A 25,258-nucleotide genomic window follows, 5' to 3' on the forward strand; every position below is an offset into this window, starting at 1 on the left:
GGCCTCTGTGACACGAGTGGTAGTGGCTCGGCCTTTCATCCGGAGGTCCGGTTTCGAATCTCGGTCAGGCATGTTATTTTCACATGTTACAAATCATTCATCTCGTCCTCTGAAGCAATACCTAACGGTGGGCCTGGAGGTTAAAAAAGAAAAGAAAAAAAAGCTTCTAGAAGGAAGTTAATTATCTTCTCAGACCTCCCCTTGGTTCTTCATCTTGAAATCTTCCTTTTGGATTCAGATTAATATTTTAAATAAGTACATAAATATTTTACTGAAAAGAATAATATATAACCTACTAACAGGGAATTTTGAATTCAAATAAGGTTTAACCCGCTAAAATATTAAATCCATCCTTAAAAATTGTAATTGTTCCCCTGATTACAGTCACAGCTGATTTAGAAGTGACCATATATCATAGCAGTATTTTGAATTAAAATAATATATTCTGTTACCTGTATATGTTATGTTAGAAAAAGATAGAAATCATCTATTGTTGAGATTCAGTAAATAAAATTACAATCGGTGAATAGAATTACAAATGATCTTCAATATAATTTAGCCAATAAATTTAACTTTCGTATTGTACAATGTAATTCCCCTTGCTACAGTCATACTTTGTGTACTAGTTTTGTGCCAGCTGCTTAAGTAATCTTTGTTTTCAAGGCTGAGCTGGTTTGTATGTTCAAGTTTGCTTCTTTATTGCTCAGAATCTTGATTTTATTTAATTATTTCTTAAAAAGCCTAATGTCTTGTGGGGTAAAACATGAATTCTGTTAGGTATTTGAACTTGTCGAGTAAGTTAACATGTTTAGAAAACTATAAATTGTCACATTTTTTAGTATATAAATGTTCTCTGGATTGGCAGCTACATTACCACCGCCTTCTATTTGCTAATTACATCCTTAATCTAAGAAAATAAGAGAAATTCAGCAGGCTAACTAATTGTCCATTGCACAATAATAGATATTAAATATTTAACTGTGTTTAATTTATAGACATCTATGTACAAAAAAGAGAAAGTAGTGAATGAAAGTAAAATTTAATGTAGTATTTTTAAGATGCATAAAGTAATAAATAATTCCCTCCCCGCTGTACAATTACCTATTGCAGTAATTTATTTACATGTTTAGAATATCATAAGTAGTTAACTATTAAAATTTACAATTGAAAAATCAACATTAATCAACAGTTAATTTGTTGAATGATTCAAATTATTTATATCAAATTTGATTAATTTATTTCAGTAATTAAAATTTAAAGGATCCAAGTAATAAATAGAATGTATAAATTAATAATTTATACATCATGTCATTTTTACTTCCTTGTAAGAAGTAAAGGAAGTATTGTGATTGTGAAAAGTTTCACCATCCCTGAATCTATTTTGACTAGTTTTGGCATGATGTCTGTATGTATGTACATATCTCACATAACTTAAAAACCAAACTCAAATGATTAACCAAATGATTAACTTAAATGGTTAGCCATAGGTGTTGAAATTTTGGATTTAGGACTATTGTAACATCTGGTTGTACACCACCTCCCCTTTTGAATGCAATTGCCTGAACCAAAAGTGTCCAAAAGAGCCCAAAATCCAAAAAAGTTTGGATTTGGGACTTTTTCTTAACTGTATTAATAAGTCCTTATTGAAAGCTTTTCAATGATATATCTTAAGTGGTACTTATTTTCATTGGTTACAGAGTTATTGCCAAATAGAATTTTAATTAATAAAATATTTGGATCTTACAAGAGAAAGGCGGGCACGCACATCGGTTCAAATCCTACTTCATCTCTTTTTTAACTTTTTTTTAAAATTTAAATATATTGATTTATTAATAATTACTAACCTCTGGTTTAAAAAAAAATATTACAATAAATAATAATTCAATAATAACAGTAAAAAAGATATCAGAAATTATTAATGAAATAAAATTTTATGTACTTTTAAAAATGTGTGTATGTTGTGTATAGGCGTACAAGGAAGTCATGTAGTGACCACATTGGATTTTTTATTTAAAAGTAATGATCATGGTTAATTTTTTTAATTGTGTGGTAATAAGTAATGGAAAAAGAATGAAACCATAGATTTACCTCACCTAGATTATGATGCTAAAAAACAGCTGTTAGCATTTTGCTAAAAGTGATGGAAAAATATGTTATTGTAACTAGAGATAATTGTCTAACCTCATTTTTAGATTGATTTGATTGTGTTACGGCATTCTACAATAACATATTCAATCAAACTATTTTTTTTTTTTTTAATATCCTACTTGACTTCATGGTATCAATCTCAGTATTATCTGTTCTTAGGTTTTTATTCTATTTAAACACAGACTGAATTGTTGCTGTCTTTTCAAACATGACCAAGATTTTCAAATCTTTTACTTCAATTGATGTTTGAATGAAATGAACATTTTAGATTTTCCAATTTCTTATAATGTTCTTTCAAATACCGTAAGCTAACAATGATTGGGTTTGAGTTTTATAACACTTTGAAAAATAAAGGAAGTAAAAGCAAAAGCAGAGATTGAGTTAAAGAGTGGAACATTTTCTAGCTGCTGATGACTTCTGATATTATTTTGCTCCTTAAGAAAAATTCATTGCTTAATTTTAAAAAAAGATTTATAGGCCGATTTTTTTTTATTGTTGTCTATATTTTCCAAAATATTTAAAAAAGATATACATTTGAAAAAGAAACTTCTGACATTTCTTAAAAAACATAACATATTAACAAATTCTGAACATAGATTTAGGAAAAGTTATCTACTCACACAGCCATTTCCCAGGTTTTGAAAAAATTTTTTAATTGTATAGATAAAAGGATTCCAGTTTCAATTTTTACAATCTCAATAATGCATCCAGTTTAGTTCCACAATTTTGTGATGTAATAACTTAGTAGTTAGACTATCAGAATAGCTGCTTACAATCAGGTTAAAGTCATACCTTAACCTGTTAGTTGAAGTTTTACTTTTGGAAAACAATAAACATGTAAAATTTATTTTGCTCTTTAAGATGTAGAAGAATGGCACAAGAAAGTGCCCTCAGTCCCTTCCTTTTCTTATTGTTTATTAATCGCCTGCATCAGAATTTTGAACCATTTAATATTACCCTCCTCGCAGCTGTACTTAAATCTGAAGATAATTATCTAAAAGTAATTGATAGTTCTAGAATAGCAGTTAAAAAAATTATTCTCTAGATGGATAGAATATGGATGTAACTGTTGCATTTTGCATATTTGGTAATGCAGCACTGCTGATTTTGTGGATATAATTTCTGTTAATAATAGTAATTATAGTTTTTTTTGTTTCTAACAAATTAACCATGTTTTTTGCATTGTGAATGTAAGAATGACAGTCATTCAGGCTCTGTCCAATTGTGGAATTTTTTCCAATAATTTAAAGAGGTTTGGACAAATGGTTGGTGAATCTTAAGCCTGTAGGTGGAATAAATCGAATAAGTGTGTGATATTTGAACCGCCTGCTGAGAACTAGAGATCATATCTCCTTGTAATTTCAAGATCGGGAGAAAACTTATTTCTCATTAACAACTAGAATTGTAATGTGAGCTCTATGTCCAGATAGTTTAGGAATTCTTCAATCAGGTCGCTTCATGCAACTATTGTAGATAAGGTCAGAGTTGAATACAGTCTTAAAGAAAGACTCATTTTCAATGTTATTTTTATTTTATTAGTAGATTTTTATAAATTATTATATTTGCTCACATTTTTCTTATTTAACTGAATTGCATTGTTAATTTTTTTTTATATACTATTTAGTTTATTTTTCTTAAAAAATTTGGAAGCATAGTTGAATATTTTTATTGTGTGTGATTTTAAAATGATTGCATTGATTTTATATAATAGACTTAAAAATAAAGCCAATGTCAGCTAGAGAGTTGTAAAGTTTGGAAAAAACTAATGTCTGATTATTTTTTTTGTAAATATAATTTAAATGACAAATTAAAATTTTGATTCCAAAATTTGATTATTCATCTGGTTCTTATCATATGTGTATACCATTTGGTATATGTTGGATGTTAATTTTGTTCTTTTAAGTTACTTTTTAATGTTTTATTCTCTGTGGTTTTATTTTGTTTTTAACGTATGTCATGGATTCTTTCCTTCTATGCTATGTTTTTATATTTCTTTTTTTAAAATTATTTTTTGTTTCTTTTAAATATTAATATGTTTACTATATAAATATCATATCTGGGTGCTTTAATCTAGTTTTTGTTTTATGTTTTTTTTCCGGGCGAAGATAATGTGAAAACTTTTTCACCTCCCTCCTAAAAAAAAAGAAGAAAAAACCTGATAATTTCTGTTAAATGTGGGTGATTATAAATTCTTGCACATGATAAAATTGATTTTGTCTACTACTGTAATGAAATCCACTGTATTGTTTTGCTTTGCAAAAACACAACTAGTTAGGAAAAAAAAATAATTTGTCATCGTTATTATATAATAATTATGCTACAAAATTTTATTTAGAATAAAATATTTTTTTCACAGAATCAGCATTACTCTGTCAATAAGTTTTAAAATAATGCCAGTTTTTTTTTTTAAAGAGCTGCATTTTTTAACTTTAATTTCATTTGATATCTGGTCAGGTAATTTTCATTAAAATTTCGTAAATTATTTATTTTTATTTTCCAGTATATTTTTATTTCTGCTGCTTCAATATATCTATAAAGGGGAAAGTATACCATTGACGAAAATGTTGGGTATCAGGACTTTTGCAAATGTTGACGTTTCAAACTTCCTTAGCTCTAAAAACACAAAAAAAGAATTATAGAAATTTCTGGAATATGTTTACTGGGCAGTATTTTGATTAATATCTCCGGATTGGCTCAAAAATGTCTATATATGGGGGCAATGATGCATTAAATTTTGGAAAAAAAGTGAAAAAGGGGGAGGATAGTTTTTGCTATTTTTTGTATAGTGGTTGAATGTGAACCTTAGAACCTTTGACTTCAAAAATTAACTTAAACAATTGATTTGCAACAAGTTGTTAAATATAATACAATTTTTATAAACTTGAATACATTTAAATACCTAATTTTATTTATAATACTAGACATAATACTAAATTTTATAAACTTAAAATGTAACTGGTATAAAGAGATAACTTATCTATACAGGTTGTAAATTAATAATTAATTCTATTTCCTTTTAATTTATGTCATGCATGATTATTAAAAATAAAATTACAAAAATGATTCTAAATTAAACTGCTGAATTTGTGTGTATTTGGTTTTTTTAAATTAAATGTTACGTAAATAACCAAATACCTTTCAGTTCATGTTGTACTTTTATTTGGTGACATAACATTATTATTTGTTAACTAATGAGTAGTAGATAACATTATTCTTCTTTTTTTTGTTACTTTGTTAAAGCTTGTTTGTGTTTTTATTTTGAATCGTGACAAAAAAATAAATTATGCTATGTTATCTTATCTTTTAAGTTTTCTTCAAAAAATATTATCGTTAATGATTGACCTTCAACATAGTTCTAGGAAAACGTTTTTTATTGACACTGCTGTTTCTCCAGAAAGTTTCTTTACTATCTTTTGTGGTTTCATTTTATATTTCTAAGTTCTTATTTCTAGCTATCACATCTTACAGATGAAAAATTTACTATTATGAAATTGTTATAGCAGCTTAAAACCAGTTACAGACCATCCTCACTTCAGAGTGTAAAATGTAGGGTCTCCATGAATAATTCCATACCTTTTAATTGTCTTAATAGTTATAACTGATCTTCATTAGAATATTACACCATTTATTGTAAGCCTCTTAAAAAAAAATGGTACAAATGTATGTAGGTTGAAAGATAATTATTTAACAGGATTAGAAAATTTTGCGTTAGTAGTAACTTTGTGGATTAAGCTGTCTGAGTGTTTCCCAGGTACACATAACGTTGCTAACATTGCTAATCATGTAGATTGTATTCTCATTAATAAGAAAATTACTATTTCTATTGAACATCATGCTGCACAACTAATTTTCATGGGATAACCCAATTATTTTCTTTAGGACTAGGTCAAATATTTTTATTTGGCTTTGAAGCATCTTAATTGATTGCAAAGCTTGGCTGCTGGAAAGGGAATTGTAGACAAAATCACACTAAAAGAAGGAGAAACATTACTCCCATCAATAACAGACTGGCAATGGTACTCCCTACTTGCAGCTAGCAGGATGCTCTTAAGTATATCAGATAATGTTTTTTGGTAGTATTTCATTTCTGCCGATTGTGAGGTCCGATCAGTGTGATTCGTTTTTTTAAATGTGAAAACCATTCACTCTACGGAAAACCATTGACTGGTGATTGAAGTGCATAGATGTGATGAATGTAAATATGCTGAAGTTGTTGGTTATTTGAGGTGCTTAAAATAAGATCTGATGCCTACCAGTCACCAACGAACATTTGATAACTTTTGTTCATGTGCACATTTGACAAGACAATAGATTTTCAATTGAAGAACTTCATACAGTTTTCCGCAATATTTCTTGTTATGTTTTCAAAACATGGTGGAACGATTGCAAAGTTGGATGGAAAGGACATCCTACATACATTATGGATTTGGCACAATCTACTGATGTTTTTTTCCTGAAATTAAAGAAATTCGTGAGTGGAAAAGGCATGCAAACTGAGTAACAATATCTGCCCAAACCGTTACTTACTGGTTCAAAGAAAAGGCAGGGAGTTCTTTAACAGGATTGTAAACTAATTTGCCAATATCAAAAACACTTTGATGTCAATGGGGATTGCGTGAAAAAGTAGTTTAAGATTTTGATTACAAAAACAGATAATTTGAGTCACACTAATTTGTTATGTATGACAAAACAATTCATATCATGGATAAAATTATGTATTGCAGAAAATATTAATTAATTAATTTGCAAAATTAAAAATTCTAATTTCTACTCATTTTTTTTTTGGTAGATATTTAATTTAAATTGTTGAACAAAATTGCACAAAGACTGCAGCTGCTTCCTTTCCAAGATTAGCTGAAGATAATTACAAAAGTGTTTTAAATAGTAGAATTAATAATAGTTTCTGACAATGTTTTCATTTTTTTTAATGTAGTTAATACTTGATAATACAGAATTTTTGATATTTCAGACTATTTCCCACTATAATTCAGATTGGAATCTAAATTACAACATATTTTGTGTATATTACTAAAGAAACATTTCATGCCTGTGTAGCACCAAAAAAGTATGATAAGAATTAACCTTTGATTTGATAAAATATTAAGGCAGAGTACACTGATAAAACATAATTTTTGTTTCCTAACATGCGATACATGATTTTAATCTGTTTTATAAACTTGAATCTTTCTATCACGCACCATTTTTGAAAAATTTTTAAATTTTAATTAAAGGATTTTTTTTTTCATTTCTTAACATATAGTTAGCATTTTAAGCTTCTATATTGTATTTTGTTCGGTCATTTTTTATTTTTTAACTTTGTTAACGCAATTTGTAAGCTATAAATAAATAATACTAGACAAAGAATTTAATCTAATATATGATCATAATATTAAGCACTGGATTTAGGAATGAATTAATTTTGTTCAGGCTTATTGCTGTCTTAAGTTTGTTAACAGTGCAGTGTCATAATGCCTTGAAATTGTGTAAATGATGTGGATGCCTTTTGTTATGTATGTGGTGAGTTTATCATAAAATCAAATAGAAAAACATTACACTTTTAATAAAAAAGCATATCATTTGTATTTTCAGTGTAAAATTGGTGATCAGGATAAGACGTGGGCTTCTCATATAGTATGCACTAATTATTCTGTATATTTAAGAGGATGGCTGAAAGGTACATGGAAGGCTCTTTACCATTTGGTGTATTATAGTTTGGCGTGAACCAAATGATCATGTAACTGATTGTTACTTTTGTTTAATAAGTGTGTCTGCAATTTCTAAAAATCTAAACATACTGTAAAATATACTTCATTGCAATCTGCAATCACGCCTGTACCTCACAATGAAATTATTCCAGTTCCTGAGCCACCTGTGAATGTATGTTTCGAAAGCAGCGAAGAAGAATCGGGCATTACTAAAGAAGACAACAATGATTTTGAATTATCTTCCAATAAGCCACGCCTTATATCACAAGGTGAAATGAATGACTTTGTTAGGGATTTAGATTTATCAAAAATCAAGCTGAATTGTTAGGATTAAGACTGAAAGGATGGAATTTACTTCAAAAAATACAAATATTTCGGGCTTTCGAAGCCGACAAAAAGAACTTTCTCAGTTCGTTATTAATGAAAATAAATTAGTTTATTGCACAAATATGGATGAGCTTATGTTACACTTAGGACAAGTTCATAAACCTGAGGACTTTGCGCCTTTTCATAGATTCGTCCAGGTATAGTGTAAAAGTGGTTCTACTACGCAACGATGACAAATAATTATCCTTTTACACCAATCGCTTATGGTATTAATTTGAAACAGAAACATGATGTGATGAAAGACGTTCTTGAAAAAATAAATTACAAAAAACATAGCTGGAACATATGTGGTGATTTAAAAGTTATATGTATTTTGTTAGGCATGCAGTTAGACTGTACTAAGTACATACGTTTACTTTGCGAATGAAACAGCCGAGCTAGGAATAAACATTATGATACCAAAGAGTGTAAGAAACAAGACAGCTTAACTCCAAATGTTAAAAATATTTTTCATGAGCCTTTAGTTGAACCCAAAAAAATATTTTCCTTCCTCTCCATATCAAGCTAGGACCAATGATAAATTTTATAAAAGCAATGAAGAAGGATAGTCCTGGATTTTTGTACATCGGGCAGAAATTTCAGAATGTAATTGAAAGAAAAATTAAAGAAGGAATATTTGTTGATCCTCAAATAAGAGAGTTGGTGGAAGATGATGTATTTTACTCAGTGTTAAATAATGTACAAAGTGCAACTTGGGCTTCATTTAAAGTTGCAAAAAGTTTCTTGGCAAACAAAAATCCCACAATTACCGCGATATTGTTAATCAACTTCGTACTTCATTCAGAGCCATGGGATATAATATGTCTTTGAAAATACATTTCCTCCACTCGTATCTGCGTTTTTCCCGGACAACCTCGGAGACGTGACTAACACGGTGAACGTTTCCACCGAGACATTTCGGTGATGGAAAGTCGCAATAATGGAATGCTAACATGCCAGCCGATTACTATTGGACATTAATTCGGGATGTGCCTGAGACTATTTATAAAAGAAAAGTATCAGCGAAATCATTCTAACACAGTTATGGCCATGCAAAATTATAAATTTTACAGATTTTCCCTTAATTTTTTTTTGAAGCGTAATTTATTTAAAATTAAGGGTGATAGAAAAATTGTATTTACAGATCTGTAATGTACGCAAAAAAGCAATTCAAGAAATGGTAACACCCTTTGGAAAAAACAATAAAAAATTTTTTGTCTCGGTGTTATTTTGTAATTTTCATAGATTGTTTTAATAGTAATTTATTAAAACAATAATCTATTCCATCTTAATAGTTCACCTTTCACATATTAGTCCTCATTTAAATAGCATTAACAAATGATACTAATGCCTGCATCTTTTTCGTAGCATATTTATGAACTATGTTGTCATATTTGATTATATTTATGTTTCGGTAAAACATTCTTTTACAGTGAAAAATGAGTATACTTGTTAAAATGATTTATTTACGCATGTTAGATGTCATAACCAGATTATTTGGTTGTTATGAGACAAAGAAATCAGTCCCAAAGATGGCGTAGTCAAACCAAAGAGTAACAAGATCCATGCCAGGCTTCCTAAGTTTGAGGAGGAATAAAGTTGGCTTTCCATTGCCTCCTTCATTTAAGCGAATATGCTACTGCTTATCAACATGTTAAGCCCATTAAAATGCAGTCTGATATTCAGTCTTACAAGTGACAGGTTCAACTGTTGAAATATTATTACTCTCTGAGAAGGGTTCCTAAGGCGGCGTCACTCAATGGACGGACCCTTAGGTAGTGGCCAGCCCGTTGATCGGAGAGTGCCTGGAGCCGTCTGTCAAACACAGGCGGATACCCGGGAAAAAGTGTTTGTCCTCTGACCTTAGCGTGCTGCGCGCAAGAGTTAGGTTAATAAAAGATACCAGCGTCACCTCCTAACGGCGATTATCGTTGACGTGCGCGATAAGCGTCGGCGGATCAATCAGCGCGCCCGTAATGAGCATGTTCATGCCATCAAGGAAGCCAGACTCAAGTTATGGCAAGACTCCATGTGCGAGTTGCAGCGCAGCCCTTGGCAGCTCGAAAATTCATGTTACCGGCTAAAGCCATTGCACGTGCTGTCCAGTGTTCGATGCGGGTTTGGTGGTTTTGACCGCACTTTACATCTGTGGCGACTTACCAGGCGTTCCTGAATACTCTTGTTTCCAGATGCTTCGGAGGTTGAAGCAGAAGTCTGCGTCGGGGCGGATGAGACACCATTCCCTGGCGTGCGGGCTGCGGATCCCGTAGATATAGACTGAGTGGTTTCTTGAGTGGCACTGAAAAAGGCACGGGGGATTGACCGACTTGACCCGGATATTTTCTATCATCTGCTGCCTGTTGTAAAAGAGCCGCTGTTAACGGGGTGCCTTAGCTGGGGCTGCTTCCCGACTTGTTGGAAAGTGGTTTAGGTAAGGGTGCTTTTCAATCCAGGAAAGGATCCTAGTGAGGTTGGCAGTTAACGATCCATCAGCCTCTTACCGGTTGTCGTGGAACCCCTCTGGGAAAACATCGATATAAACTGCTTTCTAAATCGAGGCCAATACGGCTTCATGAAAGAGGTTGGCACCGAGAATTGCATCTTAATCAGATTGCATCAGCATCTCATGCGGATGTGGAAAGCGCCGACTGTAAATATGTTTTGCCAATTTTTATTGGACCTAGAGGCAGCACTTCCTTCTTTGTGTTGGAGTTCTGTCTTTATGAGTTGGAAAACCACAATGTTCCCGTAGCCCTATAGGCCGTAGTGCATGATTATTTGTCTAATCGTACGGCTCTGTTTAAAGATGCGCACCTAGTTGTGGAAAAATCCGTCACCAGGGGAAACCCTAGAGGCTTCAGTTCTCGGTCCTTTGCTGTGAAACCTGGTGTTTGACGTATTTATGGGATTAACATTTTCAGAAGGGGTCATTTTCGAACCGTGTGGGAGTTCCTAGATGCGGTTGCTTTGTTGAACTGACATCCGTAGTTTGCTTAAGGGAAAGACTTACTGCATTGCCATGGGAAGCTAACCCTGAATATGGCTGACCACCAGCCAATTATTATAGCTCCAAGCACTATAAAGTGGTGGACAGGTACTTGCTGGCATTCAGCGACCTAGGCATGGCAGCAAATTGCTGCCTAGAGGAATTAAATTTTATTTGTGGATGTCATATATAGTTTTGGTAGTTGATGGGGTGCGCTTACCCATTTTAGCAAATATATGACAAGCTGTTGGTGTATGGCACCACATTATTAGGTAAAATCTCTAGGAGCTACGTTAGGATACTGGTTGCTAAACTGTTTGAGGCTCAGTTGCTGTTTGTGGCACAGACATTTGGTCTAATGATTTAGGCGACCGAATGGGGCGGTGGCAGGAGAAATGCCAAGCAAACCAAATTACTCTCAGAGAAAGCAACTTTCTGTGCTATGCGTTTCTTGCAGTCTCAACTTAGACCGTGATGGTTAGTCTAAAGCAACAGATTAATATATACCCCCTTTCAGTAAGAAATACATCCTTTCAGTATTAAGCTTTTCTGTAATTTACTGCAAGAATAATTACTATGTATCACTTAAATTATATCAACATGAAACAATAGAGAACATAATTATTATAATATAATCAAGAAAAGTGGCCTTGTAGAATTCTACAGAATTATATTCTACAGAGTAAGCAACATAAAATCAAACCTATAATGAAACCGACCTAACACTATTTATGAAAGACTCAAACAACTAGTACGACTAGTGGATGTATGTATTACTACTGATTGTTGCTGCTGTTTGTCAAGTGGTTATGTGTCAGTGCAGTATACGTTTTGTTACAGTGCAGTTGTGTTTGTGTAAAATGCCTTATACAATCCAGGAGAGGATAGCTATAGTTGAGGTCCATATTCGTTCTGGATCGTGTGAAGGATCACATCAAGTATTCATACAAAAATTTCCAAATGCCTGTATTCCAGCAAAGAGTAGCAAACACAATTTAGTTAAAAAATGGCGTACAACAAGTTTGGTTTCAAATGCAAAACAAAATATGCGACCTTCCGTTAGGACTCCATGGGTCATTGCCTATATTGAAAGGAGAATTACTGCCAATCCAAAAAAATCACTATGCAGGTTATTCCAACAATCTAGTGTTAAATACACATCTTGTAGTAAAATTCTTTATGAATTAAAATTGAAACCGTATTGTGTTACAACTGTGCAACAACTGAAGGAGACAGACAAACCAAAACAACTTTATTATTGCAACTGGCTTCTCGAAAACATTGTTGGTGGACAGATAGAGTTGTCTACTTGTGATTTTTTCTTTTGAGGGTACTTAAAGGAGAGTGTTTATGCATCTAATCCCCACAATATTGATTAACTGAAGGTGACATTCAATGAGAAATCAATGCAATTGACAACAATGTTTTGTGTCAAACGACTCTCAATACAGTCAGTCGAGCACAAAAGTGTATCGATGCCAGGGTGGTCATTTTGAACATCTTTTGTAACAATAAGTTAAAAAAAATTAACATTTAAATTACTTTTTATGTTTTTCTTCTTTAATTTATGCGTGTCATTCAAAAATTTCATTCCAACATAACCTACCAATTCTGCAGCAGTTAAGGTATGGGTTTGGTTTTATGTTGCTCACTCTGTATTTATAATATATAGCCCATCTATGTTTGAAACTGATTTAAATTAAATGCTCTATTCAGTTATTTTTGGGGTGTTCATAGAGTTCTCCAAAAATGCTTAGCACATTTACATATTATTAAAATGTAATATGATGTTTATAATAGTAAATTTTTTATTTATATTTTACAAAAATCTTTCAACAAAAGTAGAAATAGTTTTACTAACCCAACTTTGTACTTGAAAGAATTTTTAGCTAGTTCTAGACATAACCGAAATTATAAATAGCCACATTTCGTATGTTGTAGATATGATGACTAAGTTTGCCTCTAGTTACACTAATTTAAAATTTCAGTTATTTGTAATGGCATCCCCTGATAGTCTGATCAGGTAAACTATGTAAGCATTTTCTTTAATGGTGCAAAGGCAGGCATTAAATATAGGTAAATAGAGCATTATATTGTATAAATAATATTAAGATTGGAGAATGATATAATTGTTTTTTTATTACATTAAAAAAGTATATGACAAAATAGAAAAACTGTGTGACTGCAAAGAGATTAGAAGTATGTTTAGAGAAATAAAGAAATTGGTAAGATCCAACAAACCAAGAACTGGTTATCGAAGGTAAAGCTGGAAAGCCATACTCTTCAGCTCTGTTTATCATCTGTTCTGTACTATAGCTCTTGAGAAACATATCATTGGGTTAGTCTGGATGGTTGAAGTGTTGGCATAAGAGCTCTTGAATGACTAATCATCAGTCCGAGATTTACGGATGACTTTACAATTTATGTCCAACCAGAAACTGAAATACTGAAATGAAAGAACTAGAAAGAATTGGAAGAGAAGGTGAAATGTGGTTAAATGGTTAACCAAAAAGGATGGCGACTTGATCAAAGAACAAATATGGCAGAAAATTGTACTATTAGAATTGTGTCAGAACTGTCTGTGATCTGGAAAGATCATACTATAAGCAGTTACACAAAACTGAGGCTGTCTGAAGACCCTGGTGTTTTCACTTTTCCTTTATGGTGCTAAAACTTGAACAATTAAAGCAGAAGACTAGAGAAAAAGGATACATTTGTGATAGGGTCATATAGAAGGATTTTAAGGGTATCGTGGGTCCAAAAGAGAACAGATGGGTCAATTCTCAAACAACTCTATATTCAGAAAAAGCTACCCTCCGTAATGGTAACAACAAATATTGCAATTGTTTGGACATGTTGCACAGGAAAATGACCTAGAGGAAATTACATTGACAAGAAAATGACCTAGTGAAAAATCACTGCTCAGGGAAAAATTGAAGGAAAAAGATTTCAGGGAAGATGCCTAATTTGACAGATAGACTGGATGGAAAAGATAATTAACAGAATGCTGGATCAAGTAATCCGGAAAGCAGAAGATAGATTCATTGGAGACAAAGCAGTCAAGAACATTACCTATTAAATCACTGACTTTTTACAGTGAAAGAAGAATCTAATGATAATTGTTTCATACATCATGATGCATTAATTGGTAAATTTTAAAACCAGTCATTCATATTAAATTATGTATTTAAGCTTTGACTAAGGATTCTACATAGATATATTTCTTTGACATGACATCTAAAATGTTTTATTAAACTTTTTAAGTGAACAGTTATTTTAATATTTATGAATAGATTTGTTTGTTTTACTTCTAGTACTATTCAGAATCTTTATAGTATCTAAAATTATAATATTAATAATTTATTATTGTATATTTCAATGAAATTTTTAAAAAAATTAAGAATTTATCTGTATTATTAATTTCATTTTCCTGTGTGATTGCAGCTGCTTGGATTTGAAGTAGATGCTATCAACTCAGTACAGTTTTCTAATCATACTGGATATAAAGAAGTAAGAGGACAAATACTAAATGAAAAGGATATCGGTATGTCGTTTAGTTAAGAAAAAGCTTTATCGCCTTTTTTCATTGTTAAGAATCAGTGGGAGCAAAAGTTTCAATCGGTTTCTTTTAATAGCCATAGTGAACCTTGTACAAAATTTATATGTATCGCACTGATTTCTTCTTGTTTTTACTAGATTGAGTGTTGAACATGTGTTCTGGTTTTAGGAGCTTATAATAATGATTGATGAAAACCAATTTTTTTAATAATGTTGAAAACTGTAGAGAGTAATAAAGTCAGCATAGATGCTCATTTTTACATATTCTTTTAAGAATTGAGTCCATAACTCGATCAATGTCACCGTATATTTTCAGGAAAGATGTTGAAGATGTATTTTCCTAGTTATCTTAAAAAATAATGGTTTTATAAAATAAAAACTGATGTAGATTTTTTAAAGCTTATAAAATTGCTTTTACTTTCAGTTTCTGTTTGATTGCAACAAAAATTACACTGAGATATAGTGTAAAATTATACCTTTCTAGCTTCCCTTTGAAAAACCTAATTTTACTTTGACAGAAATTTATACCAAAATTCTAAACGTATTATGTATATTTTGTAAATAACTCTGTCAAAAATTTAATATAAACATTTTTATAAGACAGTTTCAATGAATACATAATAATAACAGTAGTAACATCTGAAAAACCCAAATCACCAGACAAACTATGAACAAAAATCAAAAAAGTTTGATCTTTGTTTTTAAATTTGGCTTTAAGTTTAATGTTTGTAAAATTCTGTTAAGAATTTTTTTCTGGGTTTAGCATTATTTATAATAATAACAATAACAATTTCATTCATACTAAATAAAACAAAAACTTTTCATGAAAAATTCACATTAGTAGAATTGTTAGTGTTATAAGTTTAAATTAATAAAATTAAAATTATTGCAGGTTTTTGATACTTCATTAATTTACTTTAAAATTACTTTTGTTTCAAAGTGTAATTAATAATTATTACAAAAATATTTTATTTTGAAACTATGTATCAATAAATAACTAGTAAATGTTTAAACTGTGAAGTCATTACTACAGTGCTACAGGATACCAAAAGTTACATTGCTTTATTTGCTTACTAATATTACACGTTATGTAAAATCAATCTGTTTTTCAAACATTCACATTTTTTGTTTGTATAGCAGTCTCATAAAATAAGGATTTTATAAAAAATAAAATAAATAAATAATTTAGATAATGACGTTTTTTTTTTTAATGACAGAAATTAATAAATTATTTGAAAAATTATTATTTCAAGCATGCAACACTGTATTAGAATTTAAATCATTCTGTAAGGTACATTTAAGTATATTGGGTACTGAGAACTGTGCTGTTGTTAGCAAAACTTTTCTGTGAATTTTAGTTAGAACATGATCGGTTTGCCATTGAAGTAATGCTGTACTTATTTACAACAGAGGAATAAGTTGATATGGTATTCATTTTGGGTGTGTGTAGTGGTAATGCTACAGCTACTGCAGTAGAATATGAAATACATTTTCTGAATCGCAGGATTCGAGATCCCAAAACAATTAGTAAAACTTTTCTTAATCTTTGGGAAGCAGGTACACTACCTGGTATTTGTACCAGCTGTGAATGATCTTTTCAACATGATGTTTATTATAAGTGAAATTATTATCTATGCAGTTCAGGCATCAGTACAAGAAGTTTTTCTAAACGGATTGGAGTTTCTCGTTTGATGGTTTGGAGGATACTTTAAACAAAACAAGTTTTATTCTTATCATAAACAGCCAGTTGAACATCTAAACCCAGGAGACTGTCTGCTTTCCACAAGTATGTTTTGTTTACCGACGAGGCAGATTTCACTCTAGATGGCATCAACAACTTTCATGATGAGCATACACGAGCAGAAGTAAATCCTCATGAAACGGTGGAAGGCAATTTTCAACACTGATTTAGCGTCATTGTATGGTGCAGCCTTTTTCACAATCAGCTGTTTCGACCGTTCGTGTTACCTGGCCGCTTAAATGCTGATGTCTACTTGCACAAGAAGAATTGCTGCAGCTGCTTGGTTGTTCCTCTAGTGTTGAGACACAAAGTGAACTTCCAGCACACTGGCATGCCTCCCCACTTCTTTTGTGGTGTTTCTCCTTATTTAAATTATCATTTCCGTGAGAAATGGAGTGGTCTTGGAGGTCCACATTCCTGATCACCAAGATCACCTGATCTAACACCTGTATTTGGGGATGGATGAGATGTGGCTGAGCAACTTAAGGACAGCCCTGAAGAACTAGAAGAACTAAAAAGGGCAACAAAAGCAGTGTGCCAAGAAATGTGTTGATAATGGCGGACTCATTTTTGAACATTCATTATAAACTGGTGCGTATAATGGACTTTGGTCTACTGTACCATTTATAAATGAAGATTCAAATTTTTCTATGTTTTCTTCAACTTATCTTGACACTGTTTTGCTCACAATTAAATTCTCTAAAAGTTTTAAAAGTTTTGTGCATTTTATTCAATTTTTCAGGTCAGTAACCACAATAAATCACTAATTCTGCCCCATAATTAATGTACTAAAAATTTCTGTACAACCTCATTTCACCGGGTCTGCTGAAATCTGAGCAAAATTTTTTGCTAGCCATAATTCACAAACAAAGGATCTTAAAATGTATTTTTGTGTGAACTTTTCCCATTATTCTCACGACTAGAAAAGGTGATGAAATACCCAGGAGAACTTCATTGAAACTCTGTATCTATTAGAAAAAGATATTATTGAACTTGGATAAACATGTTTGGCATGTATAAATAGTCTTTCACTAATTAATAAAAGGAGTGGTATGTTAAGGTTTCAGTTAGTAAATATGTACTTTTGATTACTATTTGTTAAAAACTTTCATACTATTGAATAACTTACAAATTTTAAAATCCGTCTAAATTTGTTTTTCCAACAATTATAACAAAACATTGATGTGGAATAAAAGTTTAAAATATTTAAGTTATTTTAGAAATATTTCAGTTTTCTATATGCTTTGTTTTATCTATTTTGCAGAAGATTTAATTGAAGGTTTGCAGTTGAATCACATTGATTATTACACTCACCTGTTAACTGGATACATAGGTTCTGCAGCATTCCTGAATGCTGTTGCTGATGTTGTTAAAAAATTACGAAAAACAAATCCTAACCTCATTTATGGTGAGCAGCTGTTTATAATAATGGTATTTCAGTTTATTTCTTGAACCTTTCTATTATGTATGCAGTAAATTGCTAGAAAGTCAACTAAGAAAGAAAATGTCATGACAATGTGGAAACAGCTTGTTTAAATATGTTTACTTCCTTTTCCTTCTCACATTACCAACTGTGAAATAATTTAATATAAGTATGCATTTTTCAGTAGTTCTCAACAAGATTTTAAAATACTCTGATCTTCCAAGAGGCTTCTAGTCCTTTAGAGTTGATCTCCCTCTTTCATCTTCAATCTCTACCTTTTCTTATTCTTGATGTATTTTTACTTTCCTGGCTATAGCGATGTATGCTGCTATAACTGTAAAGTATATAAATCGGTCAAACAAAATTGGTCTTTTTTTTTAAGTTTTATGCCTTAAAGAGAAGTTAAAAAAAATAGTTAAATAAATTGAAATAATTAGTGAAAAAAATGTTATTCCAATGCTTTTCCAACTTCAAAAAATCTATTTTTTCAAATGGACATTTGTGCATACATATGTGTGTGCATAAAATGTTGGCCTATATTTGGTCTAACTCTGAATCCCGTTAACCAGTTTTCTTCAAACTTAGTAGGCTGGTACTATCTTTAGGTGGGAAAGAATCTATTAAATTTTTGTAAAAAGACGAACTTGTACATTTATATATAAGATATATGTAAAATCATTTTGATTAAACTACAGTCTATTTTTATGTTGCATAAAATTTAAGTAGACAAATTACTTTAACCAAAAATAATTTTCCATATTTTGTCATATTTCGTTCAGAGTATATGCTGTTTTGGGTATTTGATTAAGATGCCCTGTTTTAAGCGACAGGGGATTGCACATCTGTCTGTTGTTTAAAGTTTTTCACAGATGTTCAAGCAGTATCTGTTGATAAAAATTTCACCATTCATTATACACTTAAATCTGATGTAATGGAATTTCATGGGATTAAATAAATTTGCCATCAGGATCCATTTAAACGAAACTCTGTTGAATGCAGGGGCTAAAAATGAGGAGAGAAGTTTTGTTTTAAATAGTAGTCTTGGAATAAAATATGATGTAGTAAGAAGGTTGAATGTAAAGAATGATCAAGAGAGAGTTACTTTTATAACCATAAAAACCTCTAGAAATAACAAGGGACAACCATATACTGTATTTAACTGTGCTATCTGTATTTTTAAAAATTAATACTGTGTTTTAATTTCTCTACTTAAAGTGCAAGGTATAACCATTTCATTATTTAAAATAATCTGATCACGTGTAGTGCATTTTAAGAACAAGTCATTCTATATAATTATATATTATTAATTAATAATATTAATTATTAATGTTAGTTATTAATTATTATATTATTAATTAATAAAAACAAAATGAAAATGTAATATTTTGAACAATTTAAGAATCATGTTAATTATCTCTTCTGATGTTTAAATTCTTTGATGCAAATAAAATTTTTATCAATAAAGGTATACAAAAGGCATTTAATAATACAGAATAATAATGAAAACACAATCTTAGTTGCAAAATTGAAACAAAATTTTTTACACTTTCTTTTTACACGTATTCAAACTTTTTCATACCATCAAATTAGTGTGATTTGTTGAAATTTCCAAAATACGAGTCTGTTTCATAGATTATCTTATCGATGTAGATGTTTTAACAGCAAGCCATTCTTCATTGATTGGAATCAGGAAAAAGTCAGTGTTAAATTTAGAGAATACTGTGATCTAAAAGTAATTTGTAGCATAATTCATGTAATTTTGGTTCTATACTTTTTTGAGCAAGCTCATGTTTTGTTATGATGAAAAAGCACTTTTTTCTTTATCAATGCTTGACATTTTTGTTTGATTTCATTGTTTTTTAAATTTAATAGTGCTGAAAAATAATTCAACATGGTTTTTACTTTTTCAGTATAGTATATTTTTAATTAATGGTATGTCTTGTTCATCCCAAAAAATAGTTCTTTAATTTGTCTGTATATTGATCAGTGCATTTTTCATCAGTGGTTATGAATCAAAACAGAGATTCAGTTGCATAATGTTTAAACAGCTTTAAACAATGCTTAGAACTGGCCACATGATTGTGTTCTTTATATTTTGAACAAACATGGCTGTCTTGCTGATTGCGTTTTATATATAAATGTTTATGAAAGGTTAAATATTGAGTACAAATTCAGTTGAGATTTTCACATTGTCAGTAATCTCGTGCACTTTTATTCTATGATCTTTCAAAATATTGTCATATGATTCTTTACATTAACTTGAACACTTCAAAAAGCCCTTCAAAAAAAAATTTAACACTGATGGTGAACATATCAAGTTACTTGTGATTTCCTATTTAAAAAAATAATCAAAAGTTGTTTACTTTGAGTAGTTGTAGCAAATGAACGAATCAGTTGAATGACATGAAGTTTTGGCAAAAGTCATGTAAAGATTTATACTTAACTAGTATATTAATTTACCATTAATTCTGCCATCTGTTACAGTTACAGATAATTATCAAATATCATTTGTATTAATGTACTGAATGCATTTTTTTATTATAAGAAAAAATAAATTTGATTTATTTCATTTAATAACTTTACTTCTATAATTTTTTTTTAGACAAAATTTCATTAAAACAATATGTTTATGTATATTGAACATACGAGGTGTGACAATAAAGTAATGAGACTGATGTGAAAAAAAATGTTGCTTACCGTTTTAGTCATGTTTAGTGTTGTCTCCTTCAAAGTAGTTCTCCTCTGATTGCACACACTTATTCCAGCACTTCTGCCATTGATGGTAACATTTCTGATACTCATCTTCTGTAATATCCTCCAAGACCCTCATCACAGCTCTTTACACATCTTGTGTTGTTTGAAAATGGTGTCCCTTGACCGCCATTTTGACTCTTGGAAATAGAAGAAAGTCGCACGGAGCGATATCTGGTGAATAAGGTGGCTGTGGTAGTACTGAAATTTGTTTTGGGGTTAAAAATTTCTGTACTGACAGAGCAGTATGGGATGGCGCATTATCGGGATGCAGAATCCAATTATCAGCAATGTTGGCACGGACACGAAGAACTCGTTTACAAAGTCTTTCTAAAATTTCTTTGTAGAAATATTGGTTAACTGTTTGTCCAGGAGGCACCCGTGCTTTATGAACAATCCCCTTGGAATCGAAGAAGCACACAAGCATGCATTTCACTTTTGACCTTGACATGTGAGCTTTTTTTGGTCCGGGTGATCCCTTTGAGCACCATTGCAAACTTTGGCGTTTTGTCTCTGGATCGTATTGAAAAAACTAACCTTCATCACCAGTGATAACACGGCTCAACAAATCTGGATTGATTTCCGTTTGCTCTAACAGATCGGCTGCCACATTTTTCCGTGTTTCTCGCTGTTGTTTTGTGAGATTTTTAGGGATCATTTTTGCACAAATCTTTCTCATACCAAGATCTTCAGTTAATATTAGACGAACCGTTTCTCGATTGATGTTGAGGTCTTCTGCAATTATTTTCACGGATAATCTTCGATCAGATCGTACGATTTCACGCACCCTGGTCAAGTTGACATTTGTCCGTGAGGTTGATGGTCGTCCACTGCGGTCTTCATCTTCAACATTCGTTCTGCCTTCACTAAAAATTTTATGCCACCGAAAAACTTAAGCTCTTGACATAACCTCCTCTCCAAAAGCTTTCTGAAGCTTACCATAAGTTGTCGTCGCGTTTTCACCCAATTTAACGCAAAAAGAAATTGCATATCGTTGCGCAATATTTTGCGGTTTCATTTCTGTGACGAGAGACACAAACACGTGTTCACTTATTACAGCGCAACTCACGACTGAGCAGTTGCATCAATGTGCTCCTTGGACTAGAAGGAGCTTATAGACCAAGGTCAAAGATGGTGTGCCTACGCAAGCTGCAGGGTTGCCACATCTTACAAAGAAAAATCAGTCTCTTTACTTTATTGTCGCACCTCGTATATACATGTTTATGTATTATTTTCTTATTGTTTTTTTAATGACATACCCCAAAATCTTGAACCATTAATTGTTACTTACTTCACTGATGACAAAATTGTATGTATATCTAAAGATAATTTTTTTAAATTAATTGAAAATTCAACTACAGCAGTTTCAATAATTATTCACTGGATGAATTTTAAACATCTAACTAAATTTGATTTAACCATTCCATTGTGCTTCTCAAGTAGACAACATTACAGATAGCAAGAATCCCATTAATGATAATGTTAGTATTTATTTAGTATGTTTGCAAAATTTTTGGTTGTTTTATTAGATGACAAATTCTCTTTTGATGATCAAATTGATTTCATTTGCAACAAAATTGAATTGCAGTCATAAAACTAATTAAAAGTTTTTAATCATTAATAAATATTTATAATGCTTTCTTACATTCCTGTGTGAAGTGTAACATCATCTCTTAGGATTTCCTCTAAAAGCCAGAAGTTTTCAAGATACAAAAATGGTCTGTCTGATCATTGTGTGGCCCCTGTAAGTATGAATTGTGTAGACCAATATTTAGAAAATTAAATATGTAAATTTACCCTTGTGTTTGTATTTATTAATATGCAATCTGCTAGAAAGAATAGTAACATATTCTTGAAAAATAAAAAAATAATATCCACCTCTATCAAAACACACAACAGAACTGTTTTTGTATTACTTGAACACAACACTTCAGCTTGTAATAATAAATCCTTTGTCATTCTTAATAAATTATCAAACCATTGAAAAATACTACCAACCAATTTATTTAAAATGAAATTAAAAGAGTACTTTTCAGAAACAATATTATTCTGTTGATGAATTTTTAAATAATACTAATTAAAAAGTTTTTAAATCCCATATTTTTACTATATTCCCTTCTACATGTACACAAGTATGTGCTCAAATAATTTTCAATAATAGCTTCTGAATTAATAGTGAATTGTTTTGTAGCTATTTTCTTATATTGAATTACATCTTGTATTTAATGTATTTATCTTTTGATCATTTTTCATGTTTATATTTTAAATAATTAATATGAACTTATTACATCTACTTTTTATCTTTCAGTTAATTCTACCCATTCCTTACATGATCTGTATAATTCATTATTATGACAGAGTAAAAGTTATATTTATTTCATTTATTTAGTGTCTTTTTTAAAATTATTTTTTACAGAATTACTGTAAACCTCTTATGTAGGATAATGCTGCTGCAAGCAGTACAGGGCTTAGTTTTCTCGTAGTCTTATGTTACTGCAGTCTAACTGTTGACCATCATCATATTTGATATTTGTTTTCATGTGTACTATTTTTGTGTTGATCATATGTCAAGCAAGTTTAAATGTTGATCATATGATATTAAGAACACATTACTGGAGTTAAAGTAGTGGAAATCAAAGTATTGTTTTCATTAATATTTATCTTATCTCACATCTTATGAATTAAATAACGAAATCTTAAATTAAATAACGAAAACTTTCATTATATAAAAGAAACAAAACAAATTAATCGGTTAAAACTTTATCATGGCTTGGTGTTTTTTTTTAATAATTTATTGTGAATAAATAGAATATTAAATTAATGAAGAATGAGTAGAGGGTATTTCAGCTGTCAAGCATTTGGCTATTGTTGAGGAAGAGTGGCAGATTAAAGCTTAGCTGACCTCTTTTAAATTTTAACTTATGTTCCTTTATTTTGCATCTCAACACCATTTTCTGTATATTATCTATATATCTTGTCTAGTTAAATGTAAATTTTTATACAACTATATTACATGTAAAATGTCTGATGTGTGACCTATGGGAGTCCCATAGAAAACTGTCATCGTAAAGATTGTCATATTTTTTCACTTGATTGGTAATGATTTACATAATTATTTAATTACAAATATTTGTTTGATATTGTTTTCAGTTTGTGATCCCGTATTAGGTGATAATGGGAAAATGTATGTTCCTGAAGAATTAAAAGATATTTATATAAATAAAATTATTCCTCTTGCTGATATAATCACTCCTAATCAGTATGAAGTTGAGTAAGTATTACTTTATCTTTTTTATTTTATTAATAATTATTATTAATGATGAAGTTAGTTTTCATTTTGAATACTGAAGTTAAGAATGATTAAAAACATTCCCCAAAAAAAAATGAAAGCTACAAAATCCAGTTAAAAAGGTTTTATTGACAGTATTGATTTCTGAAGTTAATTGTGGTTTCAACTCTTTGAGCCCTGCAGCTCATTTTAAAAGCTTGATTATATAAATGACCCTCTAAAGAAGTGTATTAGGACAAATTGAGGTTATGATGGAATTTATAGACCTTTTGAAGTAACGTGATTTTTTTTTTTAAATGTTCCTAAGCGACCCCTGTCTCTTGCAATGTGCAGAGTAGCACCAACACAACTGCTCTTTCATTTGTAATAATGTAATAATAAATTGAATGGTCAAGTCACAATAACGTACAAAAGAGATGACAAATTTGGACACATATAAATTGTCAGAGCACACCACATACATCCCTTTTTTTTTGTTTTTTACTTTCTATTTCTACATTTCTACTTATCCTATCCTTTTTAACTTTATCTAACCACCTTTTCCTTGTCTTCTTGTTCTCTTCTGTTTATTTCCTAGTTAAACATTTTCAATACTGTCCTTTCTTCCTATATTTTCTTACCATATCCAAATCATCTTAGTCGTGCTCTCTCTTCTCTATCTGACATTCTATACTTGTGAGAGATCATAATTTTATATTTCTTGCTCACTTGTTCTTTGTTTTACTTATAGTGTTTTGAAGAAAACTTCTTTTTCTAAGAAACTGAATATTTATAAAACTATTTTATAGGATTTAGCAAAATTATGCATTATAAACGTGTTTAGCAAAATTATTTATGATCAGTGGCAAATTAATTGTATCGTGATAAAATAAAAGTAAATTTTTTAGCTTTTACTGCTCATTTATCACTACTTAATGTTTAACTCATGTTTTTGTAATTTGTTATTCAAATTTAACTCGTGCATACTATTTATTATTCAATGTAAACTTACAGTTTACTTGTAGAGAATTGTGAAAAATCATTTGTATATAAATACTTTAAAAAAAAGTGAATTAGGACAAATTTCAGTCCTTCCTATTACACAGACTCTTGATGCATTCATCATGCAAAAACGATATTCATTGTTTAATATAAATCTATAAGAACAATGTCTAGTTTGAACTTGTAGATATAAAGTTAATGAAGTCTTATGACATTGTTTATGAATTTATATAAAAAAATAATTTCATTATCTATAAGACAATTAAATATTTTATGATAAGAGAGGTAATAAAGATTTACATATCTTATA

At 30.6% G+C, this 25,258-nt stretch overlaps 1 protein-coding gene across 3 annotated transcripts in view; it reads left to right on the forward strand.

Moving 5' to 3' along the window:
• Nucleotides 1-25,258, forward strand: part of Pdxk (pyridoxal kinase) — a 59,124-nt gene that overhangs the window by 18,560 nt on the left and 15,306 nt on the right. For all 3 annotated transcript variants that reach the window (XR_012757928.1, XR_012757929.1, XM_075376995.1), the window contains exons 2-4: nt 14,650-14,749; nt 17,769-17,912; nt 23,829-23,949. Coding sequence is in view for 1 of the 3 variants with exons in the window: in XM_075376995.1 (XP_075233110.1) it covers nt 14,650-14,749; nt 17,769-17,912; nt 23,829-23,949 (365 nt within the window). In the remaining 2 variants the exon portion in view is untranslated. The remainder of the gene's footprint in view (nt 1-14,649; nt 14,750-17,768; nt 17,913-23,828; nt 23,950-25,258) is intronic.

This window comes from Lycorma delicatula, chromosome 10, assembly GCF_047948215.1.
Source record: "Lycorma delicatula isolate Av1 chromosome 10, ASM4794821v1, whole genome shotgun sequence".
NCBI lineage: Eukaryota > Metazoa > Arthropoda > Insecta > Hemiptera > Fulgoridae > Lycorma > Lycorma delicatula.